The following is a 15,570-nucleotide window of genomic DNA, read 5'->3' as shown; positions in this document are numbered from 1 at the left end:
ACATGCAGTCTCTATCTCTCCAGGGCTCTTAGCAGCAGATCCTGCTAAGCCATCCTCTCCATAGGAGGCTTATACTGTACTTCAGTGCTCAGGGCACCACCGAGTACCTGCAGAAACATCAGGCAGCCTTTTCAAAACAGAACAATTTACTAGTCACCTGGCATTTAGAATCAAAACCCTTGGATTAGCACAGAGAGTATGTCTACATGAGGATTTAAAAAAAAAAAAAAAACCCAAACAAAACCAAACCTCAGTTGAGACACATCAGTTGGCCCAGGGGCTAAAAAATTCCTATGTGGATCCTGAGCGTAAGCTTGAACCTCTATATAGTAATTTTTAGCTCTGGAAACCCAACTCAAATGACCTGGGATGGGGTTTTTAGCAAAAGTTAAGTTGTAGTCTATCCAGGGAGGCAAAAGTTAAGTTACAGTCTATCCTATGTAAACAAGTGCAAGTGCCAACCAAGTTGTCATAAACTCCAGCTTGGTCCCCATCTCTTTCTCTTTAACATTTCCAAGAAAGGGGGAAGCCAGCTTCTTCCAAAAGCCATACCTTTATCCCTTGATAGTGACCTCTCAATCCTCTTTTCTCCCAAGCTGGGCCATAGCTGAGTTCACAACTCCATCTGCTGAACATCCCAATTTGAGCATTGTTCTGTCAGTTAATTATTCTTGCACTGTTCCTTTGAACCCTCTGTTGATCTGCGTCCTTTTCACTCAGTTCCTTTAAAACTCATTTGTTCCACGCAGACAGCAAGGCGATGCACACATCCGTCTCCTACTCTGGTCAAGGAGTAGCATTAATCCTTTAGAGTTACTGAGTGGCAACATGAAATACAGAGGAAACTGAGGCACACATAGACATTAAAGATTTTACAAAAACTTCCATTTTGTCACAAATACCTTGTATTCATGTTGGCTATTGATGTCTTTTACTAGATAAAAGGCAGATGGTAGATTTTTCCAGTAAACATTTAAAAAAATCCAGGAAGTTTATAGGGGAGTCAGTAGGTTGTTTTGAGACAACCTGGGCTTGTCTACACTTGCCCCCAACTTGGAAGGGGGCATGGTAATCAGGGCCGTGGGAGATTACTAATGAAGTGCTGTGGTGAATATGCAGCACTTCATTAGGCTAATTTCCCCCCACGGCAACTTCATAAGTAATCTCCTGTGGCCCTGATTACTATGCCCCCTTCCAAGTTGGGGGCAAGTGTAGACACAGCCCCTGTGTCCTAAATCAGACTAAACATACCATAATATTGTTTGTTTAAAACATCACATAGTATTTAAAATAAAATACAAGAGTTCAGTAACGGTGTGTTATGTTTTGAATTTTATGTGAGGACAGTTTGCTTTCCAATACATGAGAACTAGAATATGAACGTTATTTTATGGCTTGGATTTTTACAGCTACAAATGAACCAGGCAGCTGAGTTCACAATAGGAAGAGCCTGGGATAAACAAATTATATTCAAACAATTTCTTAATAAAGTTTCTGTTTCACAGAGTGAGAGAGAGTAACATCTTTAATATTCTGGCCCTATACAGACCCTAAGAAATGAGTGTTTAATGTAAATGGAAACACAAATACCAGTCTAAGCACAACTCCTAGATTTGCTCTCAGATCTAAGGAAATGCTTTTTAGGATGAAACACTGTTTGCGCAAGTCAAGCTAGAAAATTTAAACTAAAAACAATACAGCATTTTGGAAGAAAATCTCTTTATAAACTACCTTCCTAATGGTAGTATATTTTCTGGCTATTAAAACCAATGAAGATAAATAATTTTGGAAGTTATGTATGGACTTAGTTATTAAAACCAAAAGTGAAGTCTATCATTTTATAATCAATTGTGATTACTTTTTGCACTTTAGTGTGGCCAGTAAAGACAGATCAGATTTATTGTGTGGTTTTCATGCACGTTGACTGTAATTCTTTGGTTTTAAAATGCAGAGACATGTTTAAATACCAACTAAACCAACCAGTGCATTTATAACTTGTTTAAATTCCAACTAAACTTCTCAGTGAAGTGTAAATGGCTGTGAAAATTTCCAATTTTCATAAAAACTTCACATTTTATAATGATAAACTAATTCATACACCCTTTTAATAAGAGTATGTTAAGTCCCCAAAGTTGCATTTGCCTATATTTAGTTAAAGAAACTCTAAGGACAGAAAATCTTACTTGGTTACTTACTCCATCTCAACATTTCTAGTGCAAAGTGATTTCTGCTCTGTGTGCATATTGAATAGTTGAACAGTTAGCACATTTCTCTTCATTTTAGAAAAAAGTAGTAGCAGAAACCTCTGATTTATGGTATTAATAGCCACTTATTTACAAGGGATGCTAAAGTCTAAAGACTTGGCTGTAGAATTTACTTATCTGTCTACATAGACATTAGTCATGTTTTTAGTTTATAACATATTTAATGTATGTAGAATATGTAGATCTGTTCATATTTATTAGGACAAATGTGTCAACAGAACAGAAGAAACTAAAGACTTAATGGGTTGTTAGTTTAAATAAGTCACGTTGGAATAATCAAAGGGAGTTCAAGTCACTTCAGTCCAAAAATATTTGCTTACAGGGTCCATGGCTTAGTTATAAATGGGATCTAATAAACCTAAGTTTTCATTAAAATAAACTTCTAAAACAAGACAGCTCAAACCCTGACAATAAATAAATCACAGGCTTTAGCAGAAAAATGCTAATTCTTATTTAACAAATCACATGCTCTATTTTACTTTCACATCAAACTTATTTAAAGCTAGAAGATTTACCCTGTGTTGCTTGGATCCTTAACGCATTCAGCTTTTGTTTTTTGAAAAATAGAAGGAAAAAGTATGTGTTTCATTTAAATCATTGCTATGGGGGCTCAATATGCAGACTGCCCCAAAGAGAGAGAACTATCTCAGCCCTCTCTCGCCGCAGCAGGTTAAGGCCAGGTGAGAAGCACTTTCGGTTGGTTTCTGCAGCTCCAGTGGGCACAGCTCGCGGAGGATTGCATGTCCCCCAGCTGGGGCAGGTTCAGAGTCCGCTGTGCTCCCCACCCAGAGTGAGGAATGTAACAAATGGTGCACTTTCTTCTCCCCTACTTGATCAAGGGGAACAGCTAGCAGTATTCCCATGTGAATTGAATTGGGGCGGGGGGGTAACTTCAGCCCCTCCACCATTTCTAAAGAGTGCCTGGAATGTGGCAGGCTTGGGGCTGAGGCAGTCCCCGATTGGGGTTAGGGGTGCTCCTAGCCAACCCCTTTCACTTGCCTGTGATTCTCTTTTCTGTATGGTTTTATGAGAAGCAATCCCATTCTAGGTATATTCCATTTTTCTGGCACAAGGCAACCCTTACCTTGCTTTAAATTATGATACAAGGAAGCTGAATACCTAATTTGATGACCATAGTCCTTGTTATGAGAAATTCTTGAACAAACAGATTCTCTTAAATACATAGTAGATAAAGCATTGACAAAGGCTCTTTCTCAGTGTTTCTATAAACTTGTGTGAAAATGCAGAAATATTAATAGTATGACCAATAATTTTTTTTAAATCAAAGGACTAATATTTGCTTTTTGCTTGCTTATTACTCACAGTTAATGAGAAAATTCTACAATCCTTAGTATTCCCCAGAAACTGCTTGGCTGAACTCTGTAGGGGGTAAATCAGAAAGTAGTGTTACCTGGGTAGAATGTAGTCACAAGCCACACCCTCTGTTTGCTATAAATTCAGACCAAATGAGTCTGTGCTCCTTCTATAATGGTTGCTATTACAATGGCTGCAATCCCTGGAAATAATGACTATAAACAGGTATAACAAAGTAGGTGATTCCCTTTTAAAGCAAAGGGAAATACTTAGGGCTTTTAATTGATGTTGGGTCTGTGTTTGTGGGTAAACTTGTGTGCAGAACTTTATAAAGTTCAAATAATTCATTTCTGCAGTTAGAAAGGTTTGTTGTTATGTTTATGGTATTTTTGACCACTAATATGGTACCCCTTTGAGTTCTTTAGGTTGATTACCATGACTTGAACTTGGAAAAAATGATCAGTAGCTGCTGAGTTGTACCAGATACTTCACTGATACCAAAGTCCTAGTGAAAAGGTCCATTTTTCCCAGATTCTGAATAGATGGAGGGTGCTGGCTTCAATATCCTGAAGCTATTTATGGGCTTTGGTGAGGAGTTTAATCCCCATTATGTTCTGTCTCACAGTTGGGTTATTAATTTCATCTATAAAAAGAATCTGTGATGTTTGGGCTCTTCTTGTAAGAGTTTACTGAATATTTTTGTAGCTAATTGCAACTTTTTGTTACCACCTGTCCTATCAGTAAGATTACTCTATGTTGTGCCTTGCAGTAGGATGGCTAGTAGAGATTTTCCACTAAGGGAAAAGTGGGCTTTTGAAATTATCTGTAGTGAAAAGGAAAGCTGTTGTGATGTGTTCCTCAACAAAGCAAAGGTTGATCTTAATCTGTAAGCTCTGTAGTGATTAAATATAAGTTTATTTTACAGATTTTAAGCAAAACTAGGTAAGTAAATCGCAGCAGAGTTGCTGAGAGTAATTTTCTTTTTAAAAAAATTATCTTCCTGTTCTGTGGAGGGAAAGATTCAAATATTGTGTTTGTTTTTTAAAACTCCTGCATTCTCTCTGTCTTTCCCTGCTCCTCCTATTAGGATATCAGAAAATTCTTTGGGGTTGTATCTGCTGGCAAGAAACATGAATGTGAGACAGTGAAAAAGGCAGCAAAAACCAAAAATGAGGAGGAGACTTCAGCTGGGAAGAAGAAGAAAGCTAAGGAAATCAAGGTCAGTCTGCTTTCCTTAGCTGCATGTTGTTCTGGGCTTGGATTTGAACGAAACTTGCTATGAGACTGCTCAAGTCTGTAGTTCTTATCTTACTACTGGTTTGTGTTCTTGGTGCAAATATTATTTTCAGTGGTTTCTCATACGTTATCTCAAAATGGCTATAAACAAATTACTTAGACAAAACCAAAGTAAATTCCAGTGGGCCTTTACAGAATCAGTGAGATGTTTTTTACTCACATGTATAATACTGTACTATGGAATGTTATCTGTAGTAATGTAACCCAACGCTGTGGTCGGTATCCCTGCTTTCTGAAGATAATTTAACCTGGGTTCTATGTCTTGTGTGGCAGTGAGAAGTGGAAAAGGAGATATGTTTCCTAAACCAAATTTGGTTAGTAAAACGGAGCAAACTCTGTTCTCAAATCCAGCATAGGAAATAGTGGTGGGACTGGTGTTAGGACTTGCTTGTATTGCTACATGCTAGTCTTCTTCTAACATCCTTGTAGGGTAAAGAAGTTGTTTGATTCTCATATACTTGGAGGGGAAAAAAGATTGCTATTACTGTTGTGGAAAACAGTCCTATGAAATACTTAAGCAAATCTAGTTAAGGTCCTGATATGTAAGGTGTTCTGCCCAGGCAAAATGCCCATTTGTCTAAAAAGGGTATGTGTTCTCATACCCTGGACATAACTTAAATTGCCATCCATAAGGTGTATTTTTAAGGATACTTTGGAAGATCAAGTGTGCCACCTTACCTTGCATTTACACTTAAAAGTACCTCTATTGTCTAATACCTGGGGAATAAAGATTAGGTCCTATCCACATGGAGCTCATTTTAGCCTCAAGCTCAAAATGTGTAATGCAATATTAGCAAATTTGGGTAATGAATATGAGTAGAAAGCATAATCAGAACAAAGCTCTATCTCAAAAAAAAAAAAAAAAAAAATCGAAATGGGGAAGCTCAGAAACGGAGAGCAAAAATGATTAGATGCATTCAAAGACTTCCGAATTAGGAGAGATTTTAAAGATTGTCACTGTTTTTAGCTCAGAGTTGACAAATAAGAGGTAATAAACAATACAGAGACAGTGAATTTGATACCTCTCTTTACCCTAACTCATAATAAAAAACAAGGAGCTAGCTGTTCAGTATAAATGAAAGTTAACAAATTTAAAGTGGGTAAGGAAATTGTGTCTTATATAGCTCATATTTGATTTTTTTGGAGCTGAAAATATAATTAAGATGTATAAGAACAGCCATAGTGGGTCACATTTAGGATACATCGAGATCAGTATCCAGTCTTCCATCAGTGACTAATGACAAGTGCTCCAGATGGAATGAATGGAAAATGTAATCATCAGTTGATCTATCTGTTGCCCATTTCCAGCCCCTGGCAAACAGGGGATAAGGGATACCTTCCCTGCCCATTGTAGCTAATAGCCATTGACGGACCTATGCTCCGTGATTTTTACCCCCCGACCCTCTTTATTTCTTTTTTTAAAAATCTGTTAAAATCTTGGCCTTCGCTACATCTTCTGTCAAGGAGTTCCATGGGTAAATGCTTAGTAGCTTAGGAACATACACATTTATGTTAGGTAGGATTAATATATTTTTAGAAGTGTTTATAAATCTTAATGCCTTAGGTCAAAAAACAGCCACCAATTTGACTCGGTCAGGAAGAAGACTCCTGTATGGGCAGATGACAGTAATAGCTGTCTTTTTTTTTTTTTTTTTTTTATAGCATTTCTTACAACTGCCCCTTAAGTGTGTGGCATTGGCCACTGGACTAGATTGGGTCACTGACCTATCTGTTATAGCAGTTATGTTTAAAAAGAGGGAGCTAACAAAAAGCTGTTCAAAATTTGAGATGTTTGAGGATGGTGTCTGATTATTTTAATTGCTTGTTTCTATTTGTTCTAGTTACAGCCTGTGAATTTTTGGACTGCTTTTTTCAAAGTATCTTCGTGAAATATAATGAACTTTGCCTCTCTTTTTTGCATTACTCTGATTTATAGCCACTTAACTGCAAAATTATAGTCTTGGATTTATTTTTGCACTTGTACGCTGTCACGTTTCTCTAGAAATTAATCTGACAGTTAATTAACTAGAAATTTTAGCTGTAGAAAGAAATTGATAGTGAAAATAATGGACTTTTATTACTAGGTGGAGAATTCACCTAATGAAGATGATTCAAAACAAAAGCAGACAAACAAGAAAAAAAGGATAATCTATGATTCAGGTAAAATTATTTAGCACTTTAGAATACCACTTTGTGTGTCTCTTGTACTGCCAGTTAAAATTGAGGGTTAGCAGGTAATTATTACCTCTTAGTGAAACACATTCCAACCCCCACCAAAAAAAACAAAACAAAACCCCACAAACAAAAAAAAAAAAGTCTTTGAGGATTTTGCATAATAAACAAAAGCATTCCAAATACAATATGCTTTTTTTTTCTTATAGCTGAGAGCTGTTCCTTGCCTGGCTGTTATCACTTTGAACAGTTATATATTTTGTTGTTACTCTTAAGTATCGCAGAATGCAGCATTACATCAATATCTGCTAAAAATGTTAAATCTATGCATGCAAAATAATTTTCATTAGACCTCCAGCCAGTACTTGGAAAAAACTAATTTGGAGTTTAGATTAGAACTGGCTTACCCAGTGTCTTTTAAAATGGCAGCTATAAAGGATGATTTCTGTTTTTAAAAGTTTTGACAGTTTAAATAATTTTTGTAATTTTAAGGCTTCAAATTCTGTGATCTGATTTGCCAGAGTAAAGCTCTGTAAGGAAGCACAGGAGTCTGATGTAGGATTTGGGGCCTGTCTTGCTGATTTTTAATATCGAATAGGCATGTAAGGTTACTTTTACAAGTTAACTTGCGTTTTCATTTGTATCTGTCTTGACATATAGACATCAATAAGTGTTTGTCTCGTGCTTCTTGGTGCTTTTACGTATTTTAACTTTCACAATATGAAAAAAGTAAAATTGAGTTAAAAGGACTGCTCATCCCACTGCAATGATTATCCTCCAGAGGTATAAAAGCTTTTTAGAACCCTTATTTTAAATTGTTTGAGTTTAAAAAAAGTGATGGTTTCTCCTTCTTTTACTTTCACTTCCTCCACCTCCTTCCTCCAAAAGTAAATTTTGCGCCTGAGTTTAGAAGAAAAACAATGCAGTGCTTTTAAACCGCAGAACCCATAAATTAATAATCCTGCCAGAATGTTATTGATCATACATCAGATTGAAGAGAGATTGTGTATTAAGCTCATCCTTATTTCAGAGTTAGTATTTAGTGCTACATATAGGATATGCAAACCAGCTGCCACCTGCAATATATTGTTAATTTGCTGAGTGCCCGCAGTGTGCCAGGAGCTTTAGATCTCCTATTCCATTAGAAGGAAGAAACACAGTATAGTTCCAAATGCTTTGAAAGATGAGCAGGTATTTCAGTCACTGTGGTTGATGACTGTATCATTTGCAGAAAAATACAGAGGTGTCAGTTTTGTGTGTGTTTAAAAAGCTAAATACTTTGTTTTGCTAGTGTGTACCCATGTCCCATTCATGTCATGCTTTAAGCAGTAACCTTTTTATAAATATGCTGGGTTCCCTCTGCTTTTTCAGACATTTTCCCTACTATGCATTTATTGTGTGTTTTGTGAAAAAGGTGAAAAGTGTGCTTCTGAGCTACAATGTTATCCCCTCTTGGCATGTAGAGAATAGTGGTATGATTTGATATTTACCCTGTTTTTTTCCATATTCAAGATTTTCTGTTTAGTGACTGTTTTAATCTTTACTAGCTGTGGGTATAGATGTCCTGAGTTACAGTAGCTTAATATTCTGTCCTTTTCAGCTACACTAACCCACATTTTATTTTGAGGTTTTCCTGTCGTTTAGCGATCTGCACTGATACATGGCAGACTTTACCACTTCCTAGTGGTACCCAAAGTTGTGAGATCTTTCCACCACTTGCCCTTAGTGTGAGGAATCTTGGTATTGTCTTTAAGCCTACACAGGCTTTACTTTCCCTTTCCAGGTTAGCAATAGGCATAGTCTAACTCTAAGTCCTCCAAGCACCCCCTGTGGCACTGGAATATTTAAAGGATTTGTTGCTTACCAGTTTCACATTGTCACCACTTCACATAATACATAGCACTTAGACATGTTTCTATTGAAAACAAGTAAAAATTTATTTAACAAAGAGTGTGGGTTCAAGTGATGACAAGTAGAAGTATTGAAAACATAGTTACATATAAAATAATGTGCATTCTAAGACTTAGATAGTTTCATGTGTTCTAGAGCCATGCTTATCTAATGTCTAGGGCCCTGCCAAGTTCACAGCCATGCAAAATGTGTGTCAGACTGTGAAATCAGATTTTTATTTGCTTTTACACTATGCTGTACAGATTTAACAGGAGAGACCAGTCTTTCTCAAATAGGAGGTCCTGACTCAAAAGAGTTTCAGGGAGTTATTTTAGGAAGGTTAAGGTAGAACTGAGCAACTAGAGAGCAGTGGTTGTGAAGTCGGCAGTGTACCTAGCTCTACAGCAGCACCCCACCAATAGCAGCACAGAAATAAGGGTGGCAGTACAGTACCCATGTTTCCCTTATTCTGTACTGCTTCTTTCAGGGGTGAATGATCAGAGATTGGTGGCTGCTAAGGGCTCAGCTCTGCAGGCAGCAGTGCAGAAGTAACGGTGTCAATACAGGTTGACCCTCTCTACTGTGGTTACCCTCAAGACCTGACCAGTGCTGGGCAAGAGAATTTGCTGGATTGTGGGAGTCAATATTGTCTAGCACATCACCATCACTTCCACTGCTTACTGGGCTCTTAGAAGATATTTGGGGTAAATTAGAGATAAATAACAGCACAGAACACAGAGAGCCAGGACTGGTGGTTGTAAATGTTATGGGACTGTGGGAGGCTCGGCCATGACCGTGATAAGTGGTCCTCCAGCTAACTAAAATCATACCAGATTACAGATGTTGTCGAATGAGAGAGTTCTGATTAGAGAGATTCAACTATGCCATCCTTACTGTGTACTTCTGGTTGCAGTAGCTCTGCCTTCAGAGCTAGATTCCTGTCCAGCAACTGCTCCTCTCTGGTTACTCAGCTCTGAAGGCGCTGCTGCTAGCAGAAGCACAGAAGTAAGGGTAGGAGTACTGCACCCCCATACAATAACCTGATGATCTCCACACATCTCCTTTTTGGGCCAGGAGTTCTGCAATTTTACCATCATGAAATTTCAGATTTAAATATCTGAATGCATGAAAATTACCATTTTAAAAATCCTATCGCCATGAAATTGACCAGAATGGACTGTGAATTTGGTAGGGCCCTACTGATGACCTTCCAGTATTTGGCAACCCAGCTTGGTTTTGATCTTCTGTTCAAGAGGTAAGTCAGTGTTACCCCATATCTTTCACCAAGGAGGCATCTGTATACCCTGCTTTGTCACACTCCATAAACAGGACACTGTTGTGCTTGTTGTTTTTCCCTGAACACTCCTTTATTTCAGATTTTGCAAGTGTTTAATAAGCATCTGGCTCAGCATGTGGATACATATGTAGTAAAGTTCACAATCCACACCCCTATCGAATTCATGGTCCATTTTGGTCAATTCTGTGGTCACAGGATTTTAAAAATAGTACATTTCATTATTTCATATAGTCGAACCTTTAATGTCATGGTGGTGTAACTGTGGCGGTCCTGAGCCAAAAAGGATTTATTGGGGCAGGTCTCAAGTTTATTGTATTGAGGCTTGTGGTATTGCTACCCTTCCACACTGCTGTAGGCAGTGTTGCTGCTCTTCCAGCTGTGCACAGGGAGAGTAGTGGCTGCTGGCCAGAAGCCCAGTGCTGAGCTTTCACTAACAGAAGTTCAGAAGTAAGGATGGAATGGTATGGACTTGCCACCCTTACTTTTGTGCTGCGGCAGGGTGCAACCTTCAGAGCTTGGTGCCTAACCAATAAGCACTGTACTCTGGCTCCCAGATCTGAAGGCTCACAGAAGTAAGCATAGCAATATAATGATTTTTTTTCCCCTATTCTTTAAAATAATCTTACAATTTCCCTGTCTCCTTGCAACTTCCTTTTGGGTCAGGACCCTCAATTCAAGAAACTTTGGTCTCCCTCATGAAATTGGTGTAGTACAGAGGAGAAGCACGCAAAATAACTGATTCCACAGGATGAGACCAGATTTTGTGGTCTGTGGTGTGTTTTCATGGCTGTGAATTTGGTAGGGTTCCAACAATGACCAGACAGAGGGAAAAGGGGCTGTAACCCCCTACCTGAAAGGAACCTGTCTGAGACATGTTATCTCCTAGTTCTGCCTTAAGAACATAATCTTCTGTATGACACACAACTTCTTAAATATTATTTATTTGTATATTATGCAGTGATCATGATCATCAGTGTACTACTGGCTCTTGGAGAGACCTCAAATACAATTCTTTAGTGAGTTATTGACCCAGCAGATTCCCTTAAAATTCTGTGTACCCCATCTGCATTCTTCTAGTTGGCATGAAAAAGTCCCTCAGTCATGTACTGGAGTTTGTTTTAGGCTCCAGCTTGTCCCACAGCAGAAGCAGTAAATTCCTGTGATGGCCAATAGAGAATGCTGCTTGTTACCAAACAAGTTCTGGGTGAATGATGGCTTCTTAAGGAAGTCCCATTTAGTCCTTGCCCTAGTTGATGGGCATGCACAGGTCTCCTAAATTACAGGTGTACAGCTTAATTTTTCTTTGTAATGTGAGATACAGCAGAGTATCTTTTGCCTCCAGGCAGATGTTCTTACAACTGGTGTCTTGAATTGTTGTTTAAAGACGGTTTATGTAGCTGAAAATAATACTTATCCTTTGGTCTAATACAGATTCAGATGAGGAGAGGCAATTGGTAAAAAAATCTAAGAAGCAACCAGAGAGAAAACCATCCTCTTCAAAACCTGATAAAGTTCGTAAGCAGGATCCTGTTGTTTATGTTTCAGAGTCAGGTAATGTGTGAAACACGTGATATATTCACCTATTATGGGAAGGTTGCTTTTACTAAATAGTTAAACATAACTGAGACTACTTAAGGAGGAACTTTTTTTTTAAAGAAAAGGTAAGCTTTAGAAATGTGCCATTGCTAGGGTAGCAAAGCCTTCAACAGGCTAAAAGTGATGGATGATGAGTGGTCATTGGGATTGTTAGTCCCCTTCTCCCTTTGATGTTGGAGATGGTGGTCAGTCTTTCATGGTTTCTGGGCAGGCATACACCATCATTGATTTAGTTAGGAATGTCCTTTCTGGAATGCACTCCTTTTGTTTCTATGGTTGATGTCGATTAATCTTTAAGGGTCAGGGATAATTTGAAGAAAAAAAAAAAAAAATCAAGCAGCAGCAGAGACACCCCGCCCCCCCCCCCGCAAAAAAAAATTGCTTAACACAGTACTGTTAAATGTAAACTACTAAAAAGGAAACCAGCATTTTTCTTCTGACTAATCAAGTTTTTAAAACTGTTAAGTCAATGTTCGGTTCTAAACTTTTGAAAGAACTACTATAGTGTTTTGTTCGGGGTTAAACAACCTCCATTCCTGAGTTATTCATAAAATCCTGAGGTTCTACCACGTGTACGTTTTATAAGATTTATATTATACAGTTAACTTTGTTTACTGATGGCAAAGCTTGAGAAGTTGTGGCAGTGGAGACACATGAGTTAATCATGTTGTTTTGACATCAGTTATGTTTTTTTCTTCACCTTTTCCAATTATTTTTTTAAGTCTGGAGACAGAAGTGAATGAATGAAGTATTCCACTAATGGTTTCAATGCCATATATCCTTGGTGGCCAAACTTTCTGACCCTTCTCCGGGTTGTCATAGGTGGCTTGAAGTTCAAGACCTGGGGCATACCTGCCAGGACTTGGGGCTTCCTCGCTCCTGCTGAAGGCCCAGCAGGTGCTCCCTGAGTGGCAGAAGTCCTGTAATATCCTCACCTCCCCCCACTTCTGGGCAGGAACCCTTACCCTAGCATCCTGCTGCAAGTCAGAAGGCCTGAGCTTCCCTCCCTCCCAGTCTGGTAGGTGGAGGGCGAGGGTGCTCTATAAGCTATACTTAGCAGTAAAATAACTGCGTGGGTCTATATATGGAAACTATCCATACACAATTTTTGTCATCAGCAAATTTTTGTAGATTGATTTTTATTTTTTTCTAAATTAAGAAAGAGATTGGATAGCATTGCTCCAAGAATAGATGTCTGATCCGTTTCTTTGGAGAGGAGGTGGAAATAGTATATTTTTAGATTTGTTATTGTTATGTACAAGGTGGTGTGATCAAGCTTTTATGCTTCTGACAAAAAGGAACATTGGTCAAGGTTAACAGTGAAATTCCTGATGCAGCTCAAGGTTATGCTTATCTAGCGAGTTCTAGGTACACAGAGTAAGGTTGATTTAAGCTATGACTAAAGCAGCTTCTTTATACGAGGTTATTAACATTTCATTCCATTGTTTTGCTAGGATGTGTGCAATTAATTTATCCATTTCATTGGAATGGAATAGTCTTTTATAACCAGTAAAGCATAGTTTAATTGTCATACATTAAGCCAGCAACTGCTTCAATAGTTAAAAAAAACAAAAACTCCCCAACCCTATGATATTTCCAAAATATCTTGTTCAAGTAGCAAGATGAAGATGATTTGAATTTATATTTGATGGGCTTTACATTCTGTGGACTTTGGACTACATTTATATCTTGTGCTACTTTGAGAGCTTTTTCCCAAAATACTTTGAATTTTTACTTTTTTCCCCTATGTCCTTCCCTCCCCCTTTTGACAGCAGCATTGCAGAATTGTCATTGCTCTTGCTGGTGTAATCAAGATACTGCTTTTTTGCATTTAAATATATTTTTCTAAAAGATATCCAAATCCATTTAGTTCAAAATTCTTTCCATTGCTTATAAAACATTCATATGTCATACATGTTCTCTTCGCTACTTCTGTAGCATCTGATTTGTTTTTTGTTTGTTCATGCAGTCTTATGACAACTGGTGCGTCAATCTTATTTACAGCAGTTAGATGTCTGCAATAGCCTTCACGTTCTTCTTTAAGCTCCCCTCCCCAAGATCACCTGAAGTTAGTTTTTTTTCTGCTATTTAGCTCTGTATTTTGGGATTTGATGTGTATGACAAATGCTTTAATATGAATTTTAAGTTGCATTGTTTTGTAGAAAAGAGTAAATGACTGGATTAATTAAATGGTTAACTTTTTTCTATTTATGTTAGTTACTTTTGTTCTGTACAGACCGTTAGGTTTACCCTTTCTAATCTCTTAACAAATATTTTTCATCATTGCTGTGTACGTGGTGAAATCAAACTCCATTAATTTTGATTATTGATTATCAAGAACAGAACATAATTAATCTCATAGGTAACAAGAAAGGGAAGAGCTATTTATAAATACATCCATTGCTAACCATTATCTCTCTTCAAATAGTCCAGTAAGTTGGGAGAAATCCAAATACTTCTTGTACCTGTTAAATAACATTTACTTTTTACTGTTTAATGAAGTATGGGACCTTGAGCTTTATTTGTGGAAGATGACCTTTTATTATGTGGCACTGAACCTTGTCTGATTTCGTCAGAGTTTGCTAGTTGGCGAGAACTGTGTGGGGTTGGTCGTGTATGTGGTGGTGCTCCCCCCCCCACCTTCTCTTAATATACACCTGACTGTTAACATAGAAGACTGTAGATCTGGATTTGTCTTGTTTGCAAAAAATACTTGTACATGAGGCAAAAACATTATTGTTTAAAAGCTACATTTGTGTTGGTGGCACAACAAAGATAATATTTCAGGCAAGTACTTTACAACATTAATATAGAATTCCAATTAAGTCTAGGAAACAGTAATGGAACTTGAGGGTGGAAAGGATTTTGTCATTTGAAAAATACTTCTTAAGAAAGGTTTTGTGGGTTTGTAACAAAAATAAAATCACTACTGAATTTGAACTCTGACATTTTAGTGGAGAGTATGGAGTGTTTGTGTTTAGGGTGGAAGCTTTGAATTCGGTAGGCTTGGTTTCTCCACATTTCCAGACTTCCTGCATCACCTTGGGCAAGACACTTTCTGCTTCAGTTCTGTCAAATGGGGGCAACAACAATATTCCTCTATTTCAGGGGGCTGTTTTGAAGATAAACAAACATGTTAATTATTGTGAGACCATCACATACAATGGTATTCCTGTGAGTATAGTGTGTCTACCCTGCCAAGCAAACCTGTGGCATGGAGTCTCAGAGCCTGGATCACTTGACTCAGTCTTGCATGGCTAAAAACAAGTCTAAATATGCTTGCTTGGATGGGAACAGGGGGCTTGAAGACTCTCCTCACTTGCCAGATTTCAGAGCTCAGTCTCCAGCCTGAGAGTGGATGTCCACTCTGCTGTTTTTCGTCTTGTGGCCCAACCCTTGCAAGCTTGTCAATTGACCAGAGCTCTGAGATTCGGAAGTTGGGCAGGGGGAGGTGTGTCTTTGCATTATAGCCCTATAACCTATCTGATAGACATTAAATACTATCAGCTCTTTTAGTCTTTAAAGAACTTGAACTTCAATAGTTGATCTAGTTGATATTTGTTATGAGTCTAATATGGTGCTCTGTAGAATTACAAGAAAAAGTGAATTTAGAAAATAGAAAAATGAACATAGGCCCTGATAAGGTTTATTTCCTGTGTCCTGCTAGGAAAACATGAACAAATTTACTATGTCTAGTTTCTTTAATAAAAGGTGAATTCACAGAAAGCGTAAAGTTGAAGT

At 37.9% G+C, this 15,570-nt stretch overlaps 1 protein-coding gene across 3 annotated transcripts in view; it reads left to right on the top strand.

Moving 5' to 3' along the window:
- Positions 1-15,570, top strand: part of RFC1 (replication factor C subunit 1) — a 62,082-nt gene that overhangs the window by 7,850 nt on the left and 38,662 nt on the right. For all 3 annotated transcript variants that reach the window (XM_074992615.1, XM_074992614.1, XM_074992616.1), the window contains exons 2-4: positions 4,666-4,797; positions 6,959-7,034; positions 11,665-11,784. In XM_074992615.1, the coding sequence (XP_074848716.1) occupies positions 4,666-4,797; positions 6,959-7,034; positions 11,665-11,784 (328 nt within the window). The remainder of the gene's footprint in view (positions 1-4,665; positions 4,798-6,958; positions 7,035-11,664; positions 11,785-15,570) is intronic.

The sequence above is a fragment of the Carettochelys insculpta genome, chromosome 4 (assembly GCF_033958435.1).
Source record: "Carettochelys insculpta isolate YL-2023 chromosome 4, ASM3395843v1, whole genome shotgun sequence".
Classification (NCBI taxonomy): Eukaryota; Metazoa; Chordata; order Testudines; family Carettochelyidae; genus Carettochelys; species Carettochelys insculpta.
This window is presented reverse-complemented; position numbering and strand designations above follow the sequence as displayed.